General features: G+C 55.9%; 2 protein-coding genes across 3 annotated transcripts in view; both read right to left on the bottom strand.

Annotated features, from left to right (window-relative positions):
* Actn (alpha actinin) overlaps positions 1-11137 on the bottom strand; it is a 47547-nt gene extending 36410 nt beyond the window's left edge. For both annotated transcript variants that reach the window (XM_037227049.1, XM_037227059.1), the window contains exon 1: positions 10960-11137. In XM_037227049.1, the coding sequence (XP_037082944.1) occupies positions 10960-11037 (78 nt within the window). In that variant the 5' untranslated portion in view covers positions 11038-11137. The remainder of the gene's footprint in view (positions 1-10959) is intronic.
* Positions 11138-12716: 1579 nt separating this feature from the next.
* On the bottom strand, positions 12717-20114 carry LOC119100704 (uncharacterized). Its single transcript, XM_037223784.1, has 7 exons — positions 19476-20114; positions 19132-19298; positions 18171-18420; positions 17139-17278; positions 13979-14171; positions 13318-13431; positions 12717-12728 (listed from the first exon to the last, which is right to left on the bottom strand). The coding sequence occupies exons 1-7, from the start codon at positions 20112-20114 to the stop codon at positions 12717-12719; spliced, it is 1515 nt and encodes a 504-aa protein (XP_037079679.1).
* Positions 20115-20919: the final 805 nt, after the last annotated feature.

The raw sequence follows: 20919 nt of genomic DNA, 5'->3' as shown, positions 1-20919 counted from the left end.
TCAGTGTGGTCAAATCGGGTGGACACGCTCGGCCCAATGCGACGCTGAGCTGTAGTTGCTTGAACTGCCGCCCACCGCTGGACGGACCACAATCTGGGCACCAGTCCCCAGGGACCACTTCTCGTCGTGTCAAACCGGGTGGGGAGATTCGGCTGGCGCGCGTGACGTGACGTTGGGTTGTATTTGTTTGAGCCCCTGTCCGCTGCCGCCGGCAGAACGGAAGTGCCACCGGCCCCCGTGTACTAGCTGAACAGACCGTCTTCCGGGAACCCCGAGCGCTGCTGCACACCCAGCTCCAGTTTCGGCGGTGGTCGGAAGGTTCCTGTGCCAGTTTTACGACACCAGCGGGACGGCAAAGGCCGTTAACCATAAATACGCCGAACGGCACGCAGCAAGGAGGCGAGCCCACACAGACGGAAACTCTGAGCGGCCAGTGGGACTTTTGTAGTCACTGCACAGCAGGAAAAACAGGCAGGGCGAACCCCCACCTTTTGATCCCGCACCTCCAGAGGTAGCGGAAGTTATCGTCCAAAAACAGCCCGCCATGAGTGCGATGATACAAAAAACGAAACGTTTTCGTCCCCGCGACGCAGCAGAAGCGCGCCGTAATTCCACACGCGCGGTAGAGGCCAGCTCTGCAGCGTGACGCGGCTTCTACACGACCGTGACCGGGCACAGCCGTCACGAGCTCGGACCGCGCCCTGACCGCCCGCATGCCGGCACGGTGCCTCAAAACGGGGCGGCCGGCGGGCCGGCGCACCCCGGCCGGAGAGCACGCCCGCCCCCACGCACGCCCGCGGCAGCCGGCCGGGCACGGCTAGCATTCCGGCCGCGCCGCGCCGTGTCCTGGCTGAGGTCGGCCCGCCGGCGCCCGCGTCCGTCACGCCTGCCGCTGCACTAATGCGCGGCCTGCGCGGCATTCTGTGCTTGCCCTTGTGGCGGAGTTAGGTGACGACCCTGTGCCTCACACGTGAACAATCGCCCCGCTCCCGGTCCGAGAGCCCACCGCCGATGGCGGCAGGTGCCACAGCACATTCTGAGCAGCCTGTGGCGAGCAGCCGGGCTGCTGGGTGTTAACATGTGTCGTTTCGGCCCACTATCCAGGTCGGAAAACGGCCGACGCATTCCTCAATCTCCTTAGAACAACACGAGCATCAGCGGGTCTCAGGTGCAGCGTTGCGACACCGCTGCGGCGAACGCGTCGCATTACCAACCAGTCGTGTCACTTTTCAGGGGAAGGAAGACAGCGAACAGGAACGATCACAAGCCTACCAGCCTAAAGAAAAGTCAGCCGGGACACCCTGTGCACGCGCGCGGCATTGCAACACCTCACAGCCCCGCATTCTTTTAAAACCCTGGCGCAACGGCTTATCCGGTTCCGTCGACGGCGGTCCAACAATGCACGCTATTTACGAGGGCTGACAAACCGCAATATCCCGCAGGATCCACGCCCGGGTCGTCATCTCGGATGGTGACCCGTATCAGCCGGCGAGCGGACCGGCAGTGAAGCTGACGACCTGACAAGCGGGCATGTCGCGACCTGGGGGTATCCCTGCCCTGGAGAGTGACGACCTGGGAGGGGGCTTCCCTCGCCGTGAAGATTGCGACCTGGGGGCGCCTTCCTTGCCCATGGAGAGTGGCGGCCTGGGGGGGGGCTTCCTTGCCCTGTAGAGTGGCGACCTGACCAGTCGGCTCCGTCGAGCGGCGAAATGTCGCCTTCCCGGGGCGGGGGCGGGTGACGGTCGGCGCTGTCAGTAGCGCCCGCCGCTGGCAGCCACCCTGAACGGCCGGCCTCGGGACGGGAATACCTGTCCGCTGCCGGCCGCCGCCGGGCCGGCCGGCCGTGAAAAACGCGACCGGCGGCGGCGGTCCGCTCCGTGGCGGCGGCCGGTGGCAGGCCGTCAGAGCTGCCAACAATGGGCCGGGACGGCGCCGCCGCTCGTGACGGCGCACCAGCTGGCTCTGGAAGCAGTGCCCTGCTCACCCGGCACGGCTGACATGGGCGGTGGGCGGCGGCGGCGGGGGCTCCTCCCTCTAGCTCTGCCTCCCTCCGTGTCGCGAGCCCGGCAGCTGGCGGTGGCGGGGTTCCCTCCAGCTCTGCCTCCCTCCGCGTCCCGAGTCCGGCAGCTGGCGGTGGCGGGGCTCTCTCTAGCTCTGCCTCCCTCCGTTCCGAGTCCAGCAGCTGGCGGTGGCGGGGCTTCTTCTAGCTCTGCCTACTTTCGTTCCGAGCCCGGCAGCTGGCGGTGGCCGGGCTCGCTAGAGCTCCGCGTCCCAAGCCCGGCAGCCGGCGGTGCCGGAGCTCGATCGGCCACGATCGGCCGTCGCCGTATTGGCATGGCTTCTCCCTCGCCACCGAGCTGCCGGCGACCCACGTCAACATGCCGCATCCCCAACAATAAAAATGTGCAATTCCAGCGGCGATAGCCTCGGCGGTATCTCGCGTATCTCATGACGGGCACTGACAAATCCGCAGATTACGCCGCAATCTCTTTAAGAGCTTGGGCTTGGCTATTGCGACGCAGATATCAGCCATCAAAACACGCATCCGCCATATTCAATTCCCCATGAAGTCCAGTGCAGACTTCCTAAGCGTGATGAAGAGGCAGACCAGATCGAAAACAACAGCCAATACGCTGCACCGTCGCTGGCAATTAATACCGGACCGAGGATCAGCACAGTAAACATGCTCTAGCAGCCCCACTTATCTGACGCGACTGATAACGAGCAACGAACGCTGGCGTCTCTGGCGCATCGTAAATCAATCGTGGCGGCGTCCGCGCAACGCACGGCCGCCGGCGCGCACTGCGCTGGCTCGGCGCGAGCCTGGGCCAAGGTCAAGTCAAGGTGCGCGAGTGCGCGGCGAACTGGTTGTCGTCTAATCCCGGCGCCGGCGATGGGGTTACAGACGCTCGCGTGCCGGGTCTGTTCCGACGGCGAGCGGCGCCCGTGGGACGCGAACCGCCAGCGGGCCGGACCGAACGGCACGACTATGTGACGCGGGGACACGGCGCCGACGCTTCGGCGGCGGCCGGCGCGGACCGTACGCACCCATGCGATGCTGACCAACTCAAGCCGACCCGACGCGACGGCGGCCGCTCGCCGCGGCTCGGGCGACGGACAGGGCGGCTTGAGCGCCGACGGGCCGCGGCCGAGCCGCGCTGGCAGCGGCGGAGGGGCGGCGGCCGCGGCGGCCGTGCCGACAGCTCGCCGTCCCAGTGACCTGACTGGCCGGCGGCCGCTGGCAGCCGACGCGGCCGCCGACCCGGTCAGGCCGTCCGCCGCGGCCGGGCTCCAGGTGCGCGGACACGGGCCGAGCGCGCCGCCGCCCGTCACGCGCGCGAGCGCGCAGCTGTCGGAACGCTTCCGATCGGCGCCGCCTCCTGCCACCGGCGCGCCCGGACGATCCGGCCACTCAGGGGTGGCGCAGAGCGTAGCACGGCGGCGCTGAGCGCCGGCAGCACGCTTTGCAAATCCGACGAGCGGGCAACAGGCGACCGCATGACATCAAGTCGCAGTCGGCGCGAGCTTACGACACGGGCAGCACGCTACATGCACACCACACCCATCAAAGGAGAACATCGCGTTGTCTCGCCGATGGACGTCAATTCACACATTCATCGTGGACGGGCCTGACCTCTAACGGTCAGCAATACCTCAGTTTTGAAAATACTCGTCTTTACGACTGACGGTGAACATGCCCAAAAGGGCGTCTCGTGACCTTGCGTCAGGCGATGCAGGCGCCTGTGAGTGCCCCATATCGCAGAGTCGTCCGGGCCCGTTCCCTCCAATCTGAGGAAAACAGCGGCCGTTCGAGTGAGCCGCACTCGGATGGCGGCGGCCACCGGTGTAGTGATGCGACTCCGGCCGGTCGGCAGACCTGACAGTGCCACTGGCGCGAGCTGAGCCTCGCCACCGAACGTGAAACACCGACCCCCCGTCCTCGAGTCTCTTCACACGCGCGGCCCGCGTGCGCCAGCGCCGTCGCTCTGCGGCGCGCGACCCGCCCCGACCGGTATCAATCCGCCGGGCCCCCGGCGCTAGCGGCCGGTGTGACCCGGGTCGCACTGACCCGCCGCCCGCCCGGACCGGCAAAAAGCCGGCCGAGAGGCGGCCGGTCGGCTATTTCCGCCCCCCCGACGGGCCGGGCGTTTTTACGGTGCCGCCGCTCAGTGTGTATGCGCACACACGTCTGTCTTTCTTCGCGTCCTGCCAGCCGGCCCTACCGGAGCCGGGCCCCGCCGCAGCTCGCCGTCCAGCAAGAGCCCCAGAGGTACGGGGCCAGGAGAGCGGGCAGAGGACCACCCGAGCCGGGACGAGCCGCCGGCTCGCCGTCCAGTGATACAGGGGGCCCAGGAGAGCGGGCGGAGGACGGCTGCGATCTGCGGTGCCCATGCCAGAGGTTCCAGTGGTGCCGCTCGCGGTGGCGCCACGCATCCACATGTCAGCGCCCTCTCCCGCTCTACCTGTGGTTCAGTATCTCTCTTCGCGGCTGGTGGTGTGTTGCAAAGAGCTGGCACGGTCGAGAGCCTGTGAAATCGTAGATCAACAGATACTGTATCGTGATCAGATCACTTGCCACAGACCCAAACGGATGCAAAATATAGCATCCACGCGGGATCCCAGGTGGAAAAGAAGGATGCTGAATGTGAGGAACTGGTGAAAGGACACGAGTGCGTCACTCTCAAAAGTGTGCAACGCATCACAAACTGTTGGCACTAGTGCGACGAGGGTCGACAGCCTACGCTAACTTCAGCCTAATCATTAGGCATCGCCACCTAAGCCATTAGGCATCACCAGATGAACTTCTGGCTTGCTCGCCCCGCCGGCTCAAATTAGATGTCTGGCTCCGAATCCTATTTTTCAAAGGCGCTTGCTGCAAAAATAGCTCTGGCAGACTTCTTCTCAGCAACGGCTGCATAGGGAATCGCGGTTTTTCTGGCTTTATCAGTAATGAATGCATAGCTCATTGTTGCCTAATGCGTTGCCAAGCGTCGGTCGAAAAAACATGCCTGGAAACCACCGAAGCATGAGAGACTTGGACTGACACAACAGCAATCGAGACCAGACAATCTTTCGTCAATCCAGGCGTTGTGCCACACTGGCGGTCAACAGATCTTTGGCGTGCACATTAGTTAGATACTGTTGGCTCCATTCACCAGCCCACGGCAGCAGCAGGACGCCTCTATCACGGCGCGGCTATCATCATTCAGCCATATGGGATACATCTGGCCTCCACCGCACCAGACTGTCCGGCCGTAACATCTCTACAGACGCTGGCACAGCCAGGCCGATGGGCAGCGGTCCCGACATCCCCTGTCGGCGGGTCGGCGCCGGCCGCAGCCGACACCTCCGACGCCTGTCGGCGGCGCACTCGGACGTGACACCGACCGCGACAGCCGGACCCTGTCTGGCGGCCGTCACACCGCAGTCGCCGCTGCCGCCGCCGGAGCCGCCGCTGTCGCAGCTGCGGGCCCGTCCAGCAGCCCGAATTAGTCCGGCAGCGACGGCGGCGACGGCGGCGGCGGACGTGACGGCGGCGGTGGCCGGTGGCCGGCGGACCGCGTCACACCCTGCCTCTGCTGACCAGCGGCAAGCGCGGATCCTGCCCAGGACCGCTGGTCCCCGCAACATGCCGGAACTGGTCCCTGCTGACCGGCGGCAGGCGCGGACTCTGCCGCGGACCACTGGTCCCACCACGTTGTCGGGACCACGGTCTAACCAGCACCCTGCTGACCCTGGGCTGGCAACGCACCCTCCGTCTGCACCAGATGAAGCGGTGGTCGTGTGCCAGAGCCGGACCACAGTCGTTACCATCCCCGATGATAATGGCATTCCGGTATATCACGACAGACTCAGCCATTTGCGCAGCCCTGAAATGCTGACCGGGTTTAACAGGACGTGCTGACACGTAATCATATCGCCGAGAAATAAAATAATGGCCTCCGCATAGGGACAGCGCCTGTTCCAGGTATTTCAGCCCTCTTCAATCGACTTATCCAGACGGCATCTTGTGCCGAACGATAGCGTTTCGGTTCAGGGACTTGGTTGGAACCAGTATGTCGAAATAAAGTTTTTTTTGGAAATTGACGCATGTGCGGACAACTTCTGGCTCTCAGTTTTGGACTCCTCCTAACTTCAGTCGCCCCCTTCATGGAAATATACAATTGTCAGATGACTTCGGTCTTCTTCGGGGCTCTGGCAAACATATTTATATTTGCATGGCATCGTGCGCTGAGGTGATTTTCACACTAATCACAGCTCAGCATCTTACCTTGATCGTTTCATTGTCCCAGAATCCGTGATCGTAAATTCATGCAGAGGCACCAGAGAACCTTTGTCCCCCATACTCACAAACTTGTAAATGGACCGGGTGTAGGTTTCGCCGTCAAAATGGTTCCATAATTCAGGCAAATTATAAATAACATCTTGCAGTCCTAATCTACAATATCCGACTACCCCAAATTTAGCAGTACACATCTAAACTTGTTATAGTTAACTCTCCACGCGGCTAATTTCTCCGACCAGAGGTTGTTGTCTACATTCGAGGAATCGGCGCCTTAATCAGGACTGTTCGAATGTCCTGGGGCACACCTGAGAGGTTGAGCCAACTCCCAGTGGCCTGAGCCGGCGCCTTCATACCCCAGCGGCTGGAATCGGCGCCGTCATCTCCCAGCGGTCGGAGTCGGCGCCGTCATCTCCCAGCGGCTGAAATCGGCGCCGTCATCTCCCAGCGGTCGGAGTCGGCGCCGTCATCTCCCAGCGGCCGGAGTCGGCGCCGTCATCTCCCAGCGGCTAGAGTCGGCGCCGTCATCTCCCAGTGGTCGGAGTCGGCGCCGTCATCTCCCAGCGGCTGAAATCGGCGCCGTCATCTCCCAGCGGTCGGAGTCGGCGACGTCATCTCCCAGCGGTTAGAGTCGGCGCCGTCATCTCCCAGCGGCCGGAGCCGGCACTGCCATCTCCCAGTGGCCGGAGCCGGAGCCGGCCTGACGTCCGGCTGGTCCGCCGGTCCGCCGGTCCGTCGCTTCCGTCGCCGGGGCCATTAGCCGGGCGGCGACAGCAGCGGCGATGTGCGGTGTGCCGGCCATTTTTGGGCGCCGCACCGTCTCGTCAGGTAACCTTAGCCGCCGCCGGCCCGGCCGGCCGCGCGCGCCCGGCCGCGCCAGCACCCGAAATAGCGGCCGGCCGGTGCGCAGGCGCAGGGAAAACAGCTGACTGGGGCGGGTGCCTGGCTGCCAGCGGCCGCCGGCCCCGGCCGCCTCAAACACCGACCGCCTTTTGCTGGACAGCTCCGAATCTTACTGCTGAGTTTCTCTCCATGGGATGTAGAGAATGAGGGGCGATCCCAACGGCCAGAGAGAGATGTCACATACGACGTGTAGGCCTCTTCTCGAGGACTTGATATGAACCTCACCTAGGCGACTGATAAGGAGCATGGGGATGCAGTGATGGGCGGACACAAGTGGAGCTTGGTATAAGGTGTCACTGATTCAGCTCTCACTGCAGGGGCATTCATGAATGACGCGAGCATTATTAATTCTGTTGATGATATCACCATGGGCTGCCACTTGCACACGAAGAGCAATTCAACTTTTTCAAGTTTTTAGAGGCAACAAATAGTTTACCGCCAGGTGGCATTCGTACATTTGGCTGGCAGCCGCCCCCATGAAAAATGCTGCCTGGCGCCCCGCCACCACGCCAAAAAGTAATTCCAGCGGCGTCGGCGGGTCTTCGGGAGGGCGCCAACATACACCACCTCCTTAAGGCAGCCCGGCGACAGCTGAGCCCTGGGATCAGTGCAGCTCAGGTCCACAAATAATCACCACCAATGGCCGTGAAAACGGAGCCTTAAACTTGAAAATTCGCTGAAAAAACAGCCCGGAAAACGTGACTGGGCTCGCCCTGTGGCGTTACCGGAAAGAGCACTGGCAGCATGAGTACGACCTTTTGACATTACACTCTACGGGCTTGCAGATTCGCTATTCTCCACCACTCGTCTAGGTATATATTTCACGCCTAGGAGCGCAACATCGCCCGCGGGCATGGGAACTTGCAAGACAAAGGCCTTCAGGAGCTCCCTATTTCCAATATCTCTATTTAGCGGCCTGAGAAGCACATTTCAAAATGTCGGACATTACGCTTATTGTAGACCAGGACGGACGAACAGCAGATGGGGCGTCATTGTAAAGCACCTCTTTTTCATTGCTTCCAAGCAATAAGCTTGAAGCCCAAACGGCATTTGCCACGTTCGTCAGCAAACTCCAGTGTTTACGTTGCTCTATCACGTCGCTGGGTGAGCCGGAAAAGTTCTCCGAGATCACTGCATTGCTAAATAAGACAAGCACTTGTGTATACTAACACAACATACGCGTGCGAGCGGAGATAAACCGCGTGATCGAGATATACAAAAACGTGAATTCCGAAAACGATTTTTTCATTTGGTAATGACAACACAGCTTTTCCACAGCAGGTTTTGTCAAACTTGGATCAACACAAGGCATGATGTTCCTGATCTCCATCCGAGGTGGGATAAGGAAAAAGAATGGAGATGTAAGAAAAGGTACATCAATAGTTACAGAAAAAGAGCCATTACAGAGTGTTCCATATGCATAGTTGGAATATAACAGGCATACTGAATGTGTATTTGAACATTTACATGTCCCACCTTTGTGCTTGTAAGACAAAACAAGAGCAAATTTACACATGCATGTATACATGTGTGTCTGTGAACATAATATCACCTGAAAGCCATCCTCCCTACAATGACATAACATGGCATGACCTCTCCGTGACACATGCCAATCAAGAAATATCCAGAAACGTCCTGATACAAAACTGCAACCACAGCCCTGCTTGGTGACATGGCACAGTTACAGATCCTTTTCAAGGCATGACACTTGCAACACAGTGTTAAAATCCAATTGTAATTATATCATCAAGTCAGAGAGATTAAGTTATGGTGGCAAGGTCTGCCTAGTCTGGCATGACCTAAACCCATTTGTGTCATAGCAATATTGTGTTTATCACATGCTTGCATGTCATTCAAGAACCAGAATTTGGCTGCTGATATTGAAACATTTCATTTAAGCTACAGTCACTGCCTTTAAATTGTCAAATGTGCAGCCCAAAATGTAAAATTCAAGTAAAATGTAAACCATAAAATGAAAACCCACTTCAGTTCATTAGAATGTGTTTATTTGAGCAGCAGTAAGAAACTCAGAGAAATCTTGATACTTTAATAAATGCATTGAGGAGCATATGTGAAAAATTTCAGCCGATTAAAAAAAACATGCAAATCAATGTTAGAAATCAGCCATCTGCACTAAAATATCATTTGCATCACAGTGCTAGTTAGGACCAAGGACTTTAAGGGCATCACAGCATTGCATTAACAAATTTAATTCCCCATTTTGCCAAAACATTTGGAAAACATTCATACCAGATTTCTAGTGATCATCTCTTCTTGCCCAATCATTAGCACTGAGCTCATTAACAGCACCAGTTATGTTAATAGTTGTCAAATTTATCAGGAAAAGGTCACTTCACCAAAAAAGGAATTTATTCAGTTCAAAACCATGTAAGTTTGTTCAGTGTGTACATGCGGAACATTATCCATACAGATAAGATAGTAGTAATGGCCTTATTCTAAAAGAAAAACCATTTAAGTTTTTTAAATTTTAACTTGAATTTCCATATTGTGTTGCACATATGAAAATTTAAAGGCAGTGACAATAGCTAAGACAGTGTTTCAATACATGTAGCCAAATTCTGGTTCTTAGACATGTAAGCCTGTGATAAACACAACAGAACTGTGACACAAACAGGTTTACCTCATGCTAGACTAGGCAAATCTTGCTACCATAACTCAACCTCTGACATGATGATATAATTACAAGGGATTTTAGTGATTTGTTTCAAGCATCATTCTGCTCTTGTTTTGATACAGGCATGTTGCCAAAATATCAACCAATCTATTTTATCTACTTTCCTGGTTTTTCAAGAAATCAGACTATTATTACTGTCTTTTCTATGAAAATGGGAATCTACACAAACAATATGTTCTGATGAGCCACTGATGAATCACTGCAAGAGTTCAAAGGGTGGATGTATATCCACCACTCATGATTGATATACCTGGTAAAAATACAAATTGCTAAATGCATCTCTGCTGACAAATTTGGCTATACACAATGTTGTGCATTAGTGAACATGGGTCTAACCCAAGCCTAAAAACTGTGTCCTGTTTAATATAATTGATAAGTTACAAGCATACATGATTTTTCTCAATGGCCTTTGCACACCTCCCCCATGTCTTGTACACTTCTTCTGTCCAACCACCTGATGCATACCAAACATACTGATTTTAAGCATGGAGTCCTTCCTCAAAGTACCTAAAATTCTGGGTGCAAAAAAACCAAATTGCATGAAAGTAACCCATACTAAGCAGACTGGCTCTATGATGAAGCATCTGATATAAATTTGATTGGGTTAGCCAAAGAGAATCACTGTCTGTCTATTACATAACATCTGACAAATGTCACCTCAGTAGGTCAGGTGCCCAGGTATGCATAAATGCTATGCAATGCCATGCTATGCAACTGACACTTATGCTGACAGTCAGCCATCTATAGTGTAATCCTATCATGTGAGGTGCATCTCTTCACAGCAGGATCAGAAATTTAACACTGGTGTGTTGGGATAGCTTGTACCAACTTTATAGCTTGTATTATGCAATTTCAGAGAGCTGTGAAGGTGTAATGCCTAATGCAAGCAGATCTTGGATGTTCTTGTTCGCAGAATTGCTCCTTTACCTACGTTGTGTTGTTAAAATTATGCCGTGAGGGTCATACCATTATCACAATTGTCACGCTGAGATAAAAAAAGAAGAACTGGCAAATCTAGTTTGAATTCATTTGGATTTCGCGGCGGACGGGGACAACACAATGATGCACTGGAACTCACTTTTTTCTGCTGCTTCTCCCAGGCAGGATCCAAGAGGCCTTCTCTCTCCCACTCATCTTCCTGTTCCATGTAATCCATTTTCGTCGTCGTTGTACATCTTTTTTGTTCTCTACCTATTAACGAAACAACTCACAGTCAAACGGGACCGGCACGCGCACCCTCAACCGCATCGGTGGTGCCAGGCAAGCAGACTCAATCGCTACAGTTTGCCGCGCTAGTCCGCTGGCTAGCGGTAGCCAACGTTTGGTAAGATCTGCCACCTGTTGCTCCTCTAAATGACGCAACCAATGACGTAGCCCAAAATATTGAAAAGCACTCCGGTACATCGAATGGATCTGGAGACAAACCCGTGATGAATGCAGTGTTGTAGCTGATTATGAAAAGAGAAAACCCATCAAAAGCTTTAAGAGACGTGTGTCCAGGAGTCATGAACGTGTGACAACTTGTGGGAATTACTGAGATCCGGGAAGTGAACATTAGTAGAGCAGCAGCACCTCAGGAAAGAGATCACAAAAAAAAACATTTTACCGTGGCGCTACCGACAGGAGCTATCTGTTTCGGGCTCTCTCAGGCTCACACTGAAAATTCTTGAGTAGTTAGGCTATACCAATGTTCTTTATCCAATGCAGCGTATCATCGCTGACCGTGTCAATCAATCCAACGAGGGAATTGCCTGTCCACCAGAGCCCAATTCTCGGTTATTGAATGTACGTGACTACAGAGCCAGTGTTTCAAAGGCATCGCCTCCACCTCCCCTACTCCCCATGATTTCCAATCAAACGTCGTCTGCATTTTTGCTTTAATAACGCACGCATGCACACGATCAATGACATAACTTTGAACGCTGGTGCATCGTGTGGGGAGATACCGGGGTACGCGCCGCCCGTTGCCAATTGTATTGTAGTGTGGATATAATGTTTACAACTAAAACATCGAGGTTGGTATCCATCAAAACCCAAAAACTAGACATGCGGCGATGCTTGTGCCATGCAAGAAACTGCGGTAGCCAACGAGGTACTAAAACGTGTTTTCTGTTAAATGTTGTCTGTTGTGACTAACGAGTCCGACTCCACTCCCCCCACCCCATAGTGAGTTCTTGCAGATACCCTGGTGATATACCATCACCAACCCACCTTTCTTTGGAACGGCGCCATGTCCCTTTTAAGCTTTGTCTATGAAAGAAGAATGGCCTCATGAATCCCAAAATTGCCGTGGACACCACCTCTTTGAACCTTTGTGATTGAGTCATTCCTTTATTCGCGCAACATACACCCTTTGTTGTTGTTGTTTATTTGAGTTTAGGGGCGCCTTGACTGCAGTGGTCATTTGGCGCCCATAACATATACCCACGCATGACAGAAATCCGTGATTGGGCATAAATACTACTTCGTTCATTTGAACACGATCAATCCGCCCATATGATACGATGGTATGCGATAGATCGCAAGTCGAAATACTAATAAGACTGAAAGCCCTTCTTCCTCAGAATTTTTACCATCATTCTTAAATACTTTACCTACCCTAACACCTGCCATTCCTACATATTTTGCTATTCTAATCGACAGACGACCTACGGACTCGTTTCTAATTTGCCACGATAGCCAATGATGCGCATGGTATCAATGGGTGTTACATACCCAGTTTAACCTTTTTTTAGATTTGTCCTAGATTCAGTCGGCCTAAACTTCCTGTTTCTTGAGAAACACATCATGCGGCATGCATATTGGTGTTCTTCTTATTAAAGCACCACTCACGGTTCACGTCGGTGTCTGAAAGCCGCAAGACACTCGCCGCTACATGAACATGGGCACACGCGACATTCTTGTTACAAGGGAACAGCACGCAAAAACGAGCATACGGCAAAAACCACTTCGCAAGCCCGTCGGGTGACCGTCCCAGACCAGCGTGGCGCATACCGATACCATGCGGCCGAGCTCGGAATAGGTGGCAGCACAACCACCCGGGCGTCGGCCGCCTACTTTCAAACGTGCACCGGCCATCAGGCCATTCGCATTTCCGGAACATGAGCTAACAGTGCACTCCAGTCACAGGAGAGCTCCAGCAGCACATTCAGAATGTAGCTGCAATGGTGCCCTCGCAGAACGCTGCAGAGAGCTGCTGCTGAGGCAAGCAGCTCACAGTCCATGCCAAACCGCTCATGGTCTTCTGCGTACAAATGCGGCCACCGGCGGCACATTTCACCGCTGGCTCCCTGCGAAGTCCAGGCAGCCTAAGACACCGCTGGAGACTGAGGGAACTGAGCGGCAGAGACGCGCGTCTCGGATCCGGGCCCGGCCCGGGGAGGCCGCCGCCGTTAGGCTGGCCGGTCGAAGGCAGAGCCATCTGTTGGTGACCGGCCTGCGTGGGGCTAGGCGTGGCCGTGCTCGTGTTGGACTGGGGCTCCTCCGTGAAGGGCACGTGCCAGCCCCCGGCCGGATCACACTGCGCCCGAACCTCGTGCATAATCGGCACCTGGCGGCAGAGGCCACGGGTCAGGTTCCAAGGCATGGTCAGCTGTACCCGAGTCATGTGTGCAGGCTCATTATCTAACGGCACTGAGCACAGATGGTCTGGTCAAGGGGGACACTTTTGCTGGTTTGTGTGAAGTACCAACAACTGACGGCAATCACCACCGTCAGACCGACGAACGTCTACGAAAGCATAAGTGGTCATTCAGGGAGGCAAGTACCGCTGACTGTAAGGTCCTTCATATGAACCCCACACAGCTGGCGTAGTCACGTAGTTTCGCTCTGAGAGTCTTGTCTCCACAACGGTTGTTTCCATCCACAACTTTATGGGACGCATAAGCCCCCCCCCCCAAACAAAATCTCCAAAATCGCGAGTGAAAGGCAACACGAAAACATTGTTTCTGAGCGTCCGAGCTTTCACCCGCTCCCGTGAGCGTCAGAGACCCCACCACAGCCGGGTGGGCTGCAGGGCGCGCCGGCCGGTCCAGCCCGCAACGGCGCCCGCCGCCGGAGCAGGGTACAGCCGCAGCCTGGCCGCAGCTGCCGCTGACCTTGATGTTGAGGTTGCCGGCGCTGGTGACGTGCTCCACCTCCAGCCGGTTGGAGCGCACCAGCCGGTTGAACTTGGAGCGGATGGCGGCTGGCAGCCGGGCCGCGTGGTCCCGGAAGAAGTCCCCCGTCACGAACTGCGTGCGCTGGTGCGAGTGCATCACGGCGTACAGCAGGAAGGCGTCGTCCGCCGACCTGGCGGCGTACCCATGCGTCAGTGGCTGACGCGACTGACGTGACGTCCGCTCGTCACATCAGTCACCGGAGTCACGGCCTGGCGTGAATGGCGGATCGGGCGAGCAGGCCGCAGGCAGCCGTTCCGTTCCAAACTGGGCAAAATTCAACTTTCAGCATGTGGTGTCGCATGGCACGGAAGTCGTGTAGCAAACCAGTTGACACACCCGAAGTTCAAATTCATCAACATCACCGAAACAATCAAAACAGCAGACACGATGGCCTTCCCTGATAATTCCTAATTCCCAAAATTTAAGTTTAAATTTAAATTTAATTCGGGCCCCGATCCGGCCTTTACTGCGGCAGCCTCCAACGAGACATATCTCGACGGCGCCAGTTAAGTGCTGAGGGATGTGCTGGGTGTGAGCCCCGCTCTCTGGGCCCGAAGTCAGATGTCATGCTGGGAGCGCCCTGAAGCACCGTGCCCGGTGTCTCAAGGCGTTCGGGAGGGGAGTCGGACACGCACCGATGGCTTGCCCCCCCCCCCCCCCCGCCCGCCCCCTCACCCTCCCAACTGGGATGTTGCCAGGATTTGATGTCTGGGGATCCCATCGATGATCCCGTGATCCAGATAGATCCACCGATTCAAACGACTGGCTCAGACTTCGACTTCAGATTTGTGACGTCATTGGCACCTGCCTTCGGCTCCGACCTGGGCTTCGAAAGCTTCCAATCATGACCCGGCCTCGGCTCATACGAATTCCCGCGGCTGGTTTCGGTTTTGCGATGGCGATTTTTTCGCCGCAGTGCATCTTTCTCTCGCAAAAACAGTCTTGCCTGCCAGTTGTTACTTCATTTGGATCCAGCATACAGCTGTTGAAGGCTGCGACGCATTAACAGCCGAGAGCCAAAGCCATACGGCCGTTCTCAGGACCAGTGAAGCCTGAGAATGCCCGAAGAAGTAACTGCCCGAAATGTTGCGTGTATACTGACACCTAGGACGAAGATTATCGTCCGAAACAAATCCTCCCTTGGCTATGCTAACACATCGTCTCAATCATTCCAAGTCTCAATCAGAGCTCGTATATTAGATGATGTCAGATCATTTCAGCGAACGCAAAAATGACCTAAGTTCCGCAAAACTAGCATAGCCCATCATATTGGACCCCATTATCAGCCTTCTGATTTGCAACTGATGGCTTTGGCTTTGGCTCCGTGTGTACAAAGCTTGATGTCACTGGTTTCGGATTGTCTCGCGTCTTGAAACCGAGAGGCCACAAGTCGCTTCGTTCCGGCCTTGTAGTCCCAAACCTCAAAGCCACCGGCCTTGGTTTCGACTATGACTTCGGCTTTGTGTCATTGTCTTGGCTTCGGATTCCGCTTTGAGCCCCAAACACTGACTTCGTTCCCATGCCTGGTCGTGTTCATAAAGATAGGATCTGTCGTCACACCGTCGTTAATAAACTTGTCGCCCGCATAGCGTGCACCACGCACGGGGGATCCAGCGTCACGGTGAGCACCACGCACGGGGGATCCGGCGTCACGGTGAGCACCACGTGCGGGGGAGCCGGCGTCACGGTGAGCATCACGTGCGGGGGACCCGGCGTCACGGTGAGCATCACGTGCGGAGGAGCCTGCGTAACGGTGAGCACCACGCACGGGGGATCCGGCGCCGCGGTGAGCATCACGTGCGGGGGAGCCGGCGCCACGGTGAGCATCACGTGCGCGGGATCCGGCGTCACGGTGAGCATCACGTGCGGGGGACCCGGCGTCATGGTGAGCATCACGTGCGGGGGAGCTGGCGCCACGGTGAGCATTACGTGCGGGGGAGACGGCGCCACGGTGAGCATCACGTGCGGGGGAGACGGCGCCACGGTGAGCATCACGTGCGGGGGAGCCGGCGCCACGGTGAGCATCACGTGCGCGGGATCCGGCGTCACGGTGAGCATCACGTGCGGGGGACCCGGCGCCACGGTGAGCATCACGTGCGGGGGAGACGGCGCCACGGTGAGCATCACGTGCGGGGGAGACGGCGCCACGGTGAGCATCACGTGCGGGGGAGACGGCGCCACGGTGAGCATTACGTGCGGGGGAGACGGCGCCACGGTGAGCATCACGGGGAGACAGCTATGGGACCATAAATAAGATAACATTCCGCGGAATAAAGAAGTCCGACGAACAGCAATTAGCCATCTACTCCGCGAGTCATTAACCCAGGAATTCTGAGGAGGAATTCTTAAAGCATCTAGCTGCGCATGTCGTGTGGGCACTCTCAAACTATTTTGAGTGGTGACGGCGGCTATTATCATACCGCGTCTACCTGCATGTCTAACGAGCAGACCTACGACTGGAGAATGCGACGCGGCAGGTGCGGCAGTCTTCATACCAACTTCCTACACAATAAGCATAATCCTATGGTTTGATATTGAATAGCGCTCCTTCTGGCAGTTCCGTCACATCCATATTTTCAGTATCCTTCGTCCATGGATAGAAAAAAAGGTTAGTACTGGAGCGGAAATTAGATGGGTAGCAAGTGTCCCCATCTTCGGCAAGATACGGCATTGGCCATGGTATCGTATGGAAAGAAAGACATAACATTGTGATCGCCTCTTCTCGCTCACACATTCCTCTTCCCCCCCCCCCCCCCCAATCTTCACCCCCTTACCCTCTAATTACTCAGAAGGTCTGCCGTCGCCGAGTTTGTAGCGTACCTTTAACAAATGCATTCTAGATGTGTTAAAAAATGATAAGTTGACCGCGTTAAGAATATAAACGAGAAAAATACGTAACAAGCTAAAGAATAAGACCTTGTGTTTCTTGCTGATTATTCCCGTGATTGTGAAATACATCGATATGCAACGCACGGACGACGCAAAATCAATGTTCTCATGCAATGACCAGCAGGCTACCAATCCCGACAAAACCACCACACTGCAGAACATTCACAACGGGAAATAGACCAACAAAACGATTAAGTGCTCTCCTCACATGTTGTCTGCAGTGAAGAGAAGGGCGTGACGTTTGACATACGTCATGTCTTGTTTCTTCCACCCCTGCATGTGGTAGCGGCCAATCACCAGGACCTTCTTGCCCTCTCGAACCGCGAAGTGATCGACCACCTGGACGAGCTGAGACAGACGGCCGCGCACGCGGCACGTTACACGTCCCGCAGACGCAGCTAGGGCAGAGCACATCCGGGCACGTTGGCACGAGTTCAAGGACGCATCGCGAGATACTCACACGAGTTTAATGCAAGTTGTCGAGCATCATGATATCACGCGGCAGCACATCCCAGGTGCAAAACGGACTACTCTTTGCTGCGTACCTCCAAATAACCGCATGATTCGGTAGTTTGTGCACTGCAAGTCTCTGTAGCCACCTTACACATTCTGGTGTTTCAGCGCGAGCCAGACGAGCGCGGCGGCTGGTCCGGATTGTGCTAACACCAGACGGGTTGCCGTTACTTACCATTCAGGAACAGTGCGACCCTTACCTCCCGCGCGTCGGACTCTTTCCCTCTCTGGGTGTGTTGATGTTTTTCAGTTGGGTATACAAGGATGTTTGTCTACGACTGTTTTCATTCAGATACTTGCGCTGTGGTGGGCCAGAATTCTCTGGGGTCCTCGCAGATTGACGGTAATCTTCGCCAGAATGTGCGAAAAATTTGGGCCCACCCACCAGAGCGTGCGGAACACCAGTATTTTCCACACAACCTGGTGAAAAATAAAGCCAGGACGAGCGGCCATCGAGTTCTGGACAACACAAGCTGGAGTATCTGAATAAAAACAGCCTTACCCAAGCATTCATTTTCACCCACGCATGTTAACAGTAATTGTCTTTTAAAGCGCGCTTAGGGAAGACCTATTTCCTCACAGGGCAGGTGAAGGGACCCGCTTTCCTGAAAGTGCAGACAAGAAAAAACCCTATCCTTACACGGCGCATGGGATAACCCTTTCAGATAAATGTAAGAACCCCAAATCACTTCTTCACCATCAGTGTGCGGCGAGCCCCTTTCCTCACCGCGCGTGACAACGGCGACCCCTTTCTCTTGGAGCAGGCGAAACTGACGTTGAGCCCGTCCACTACGACGTCGTAGGGGGCGGTGCGCGCCACGAAACGGCGGAAGCGCTCCACTTCCTGCGGCGTGGACGTCTGGAACACGTCCTCACCGACCAGCACGTGCCGGTCCAGGGCGTCGCGCACCTCGGCGAAGTCGGCCTCGCTCAGCACCGCCTCGGGCAGCACCAGGCCGCAGTGCTCGCAGCGACCCCTGCCGGCAACGACCGGGCTGGGTCACGATTGGGGCGGGCAGCGGGTGGGCTGGGTCACGACTGGGGCGGACAGCGGGTGGGCCGGGTCACGGCTGGGGCGGGTAGCGAGCGGGTAAAGTCACGGATGGCGCGGGCTGGGTCACGACTGGGACGGCCAGCGGGTGGGCCGGGTCAAGGCTGGGGCGGGCGGCGGGTGGGCCGGGTCACGACTGGGGCGGGTAGCGAGCGGGTAAAGTCACGGATGGCGCGGGCTGGGTCACGGGTGGGGCGCCAGGCCGGACCACCAGCTGAGCGTTGGTCCTAGAACAGCAGGATAAGAGCGGGCACCCGTGCCTCCTCTCCGAGTCGCGGGACACAGGTGCGAATGATCTGGCTAACCATTGAAGGAGTCGCGATAACTAGCCCGGACAGCGACGCGGTCGGTGAGAGCAACAGCGGCAGCCGTCGAAATGCCTGAACAGCCCAAAATGCGGTAGCCAGAAAGCTGACGTGCGCGGAGCGGAGGTCTGGCAGCCCCTTGCTTTTAAATTTTAAAATGATCCAAGGCGTCCCACCATACGAAGCATCCCACCAGACGCTCCATAGCGCTAGCATGTTTTTTTTCGAACATCGACCTCGCCCAGGCCAAGACAAGACTACCTTTAAAGGACCAGCTCTTCACTCCATCACTCTGACACGGCCGTAGCAGCCCACCCGTCGGCAGGCATCACCTGTTGGACACGTGCGTGGCCTCGCCGGTCCAGCGCTGTCCCAGCCGCACCGTGAAGAGCTCGCGCAGCCGCAGCGCCTGGTCGGCGTTCAGCAGTACACCACTCTCCGCCAGGTAGCGTGTCAGTCGCGCCACCATCTCGGCCGCTCCCTCCTCGGCCGCCGCCACCTCCGCGGTGCCCGCACGCTCGCCGCTCAGGCGCGCGCGTGCCTCCTGGCGGGCGCGCGCCTCGCAGCGGCCGAGCCAGGCGTCGAGCGCAGCATCGCCGGGCCGCACCAGCGCCGTCGCCAGCTCCTCGAGCAGCGTCCACCCCAGGTGGCGGTCGTCGGCGCGAAACGCGGCGGCCGTCAGCGCCGTCAGCGCCCCACGCGGCAGGTGGCCACCCTGGCGCGCCGCCGGCAGGAAAGACGGCGCCAGGCGCCAGTGGCGCGTGGCGCTCAGGCCCACCACGGCGCGTCCGGCACTGACGCGGTCCAGTGGCGCATCGACCAGCGCGCCGTGTACCGCCAGCGCGTCGTCGTCACCACGGCCGTCGCCGCACGTGGCCACCAGCTCAAGGAAGACGGCTAGGTTGGCAGCGGCCACCGTGCCCGTCGCCTGCCGGTGCCGGACGAGAGAGCGCGCCGACGCAAAGTCGCCCGCAGTCTTGCAAGCACTGAGCGCCTTGTGGTCGATGGCGTCCAGGCTGGCCGCTGGCACCAGGCTGCGGTAGGAGGACGTCAGCTGATCCCAGTCGGCGGCGGTCAGAGGCTCCTTGCACCCAGACAGGGCCGAGTGAAGCAGCTCGTTGGCACTACTCTGCAGCTGCTTGAAGTCGGTGCGCTGCCTGGGCAGCTGGCTGGGTAGCTGACTGAGTGCCGGGAGACCAACATACAGTTGGGAGCAGTGGGGCCAGCGGACTGCTAGCAGCGGTAGTCGGGAGTGCTGCACCAGGCAGATGGTGCCATGCAGAAGGCCTGCTCTTGCTGCACACAGCAGCTCCATTACCTGACAGGCACAGTATCTTGAGCCTAGGAACACAAACAATAATTGATAATAATACAATGGGTATTCTGTCAGAATTTCTGCATATATATCTTCAAGTGTGAATTCTTAGGAAGCATGTACCATGAGCATAATGCCCAACTTAAATTGCCTCATTAAGCATGAGCAATCACATCATGCATCAATTACCATCCTATCAGCATCCCTGCATCACTGATACCTTGGACTTATCTGGCAGCATTGTTGTCATGTGGCAATAACTCACATTCATTCAAATTCAAAATCAAGCTCACTTAAATATGTCATGCTTTAGACCATGTATGTTGCCAAATCTTTAAACACAGTAGGCATATGTTCATGTGTTATGTCTGTGAGTAACAGAAGTTACTTATCACATCTTAAAAACCCCTTCTATATCAATCACCTTCTTTAAAGCAGAATACACTGTAGTCTGTAAGTTTAAAAAAACAGATGCTTTATCATCTCGCCTTTAATTACAAAGCATGGTTATCCTATAATATGGCTGATGTAGGAATGTGCATTAAAGATCATATCTTTCAAACAATTTGTGATATTACAGTGAGACCAAGCAAATGAGGTACACAAGCATACTTCAGACACTGACCCATCAATGGCAGTCTTTTTGCATTTGTTTTTTTCAAGGTTGTTGTTTGGGTATTAACCATTGATTAGTATTGGTAGAACCATGGATTGATGCCCTTATTACACTATGAAGTGCTTTCCTTGTTTGGTTGAAAAAGATTATAGTGGCGAAGATGATTAGCTAAATATGTGACCCATGACA

This window comes from Pollicipes pollicipes, unplaced genomic scaffold (assembly GCF_011947565.3).
Source record: "Pollicipes pollicipes isolate AB1234 unplaced genomic scaffold, Ppol_2.1 Scaffold_2555;HRSCAF=2994_pilon_pilon_pilon, whole genome shotgun sequence".
NCBI lineage: Eukaryota > Metazoa > Arthropoda > Thecostraca > Pollicipedomorpha > Pollicipedidae > Pollicipes > Pollicipes pollicipes.
The sequence above is the reverse complement of the archived record's forward strand: the minus strand, read 5'-3'. Positions and strand labels throughout refer to the sequence as shown.

Excerpts from the sequence above, each read along its gene's own strand:
- LOC119100704 (XM_037223784.1), bottom strand. The coding sequence starts at position 20,114 with ATGGAGCTGCTGTGTGCAGCAAGAGCAGGCCTTCTGCATGGCACCATC. Across the intron at positions 17,279-18,170 it reads GGTCGCCGTTGTCACGCGCG|CTCGTCCAGGTGGTCGATCA; the intron begins GTGAGGAAAGGG and ends CGTCTGTCTCAG. Across the intron at positions 13,432-13,978 it reads CCGGCAACCTCAACATCAAG|GTGCCGATTATGCACGAGGT; the intron begins GTCAGCGGCAGC and ends CTCTGCCGCCAG.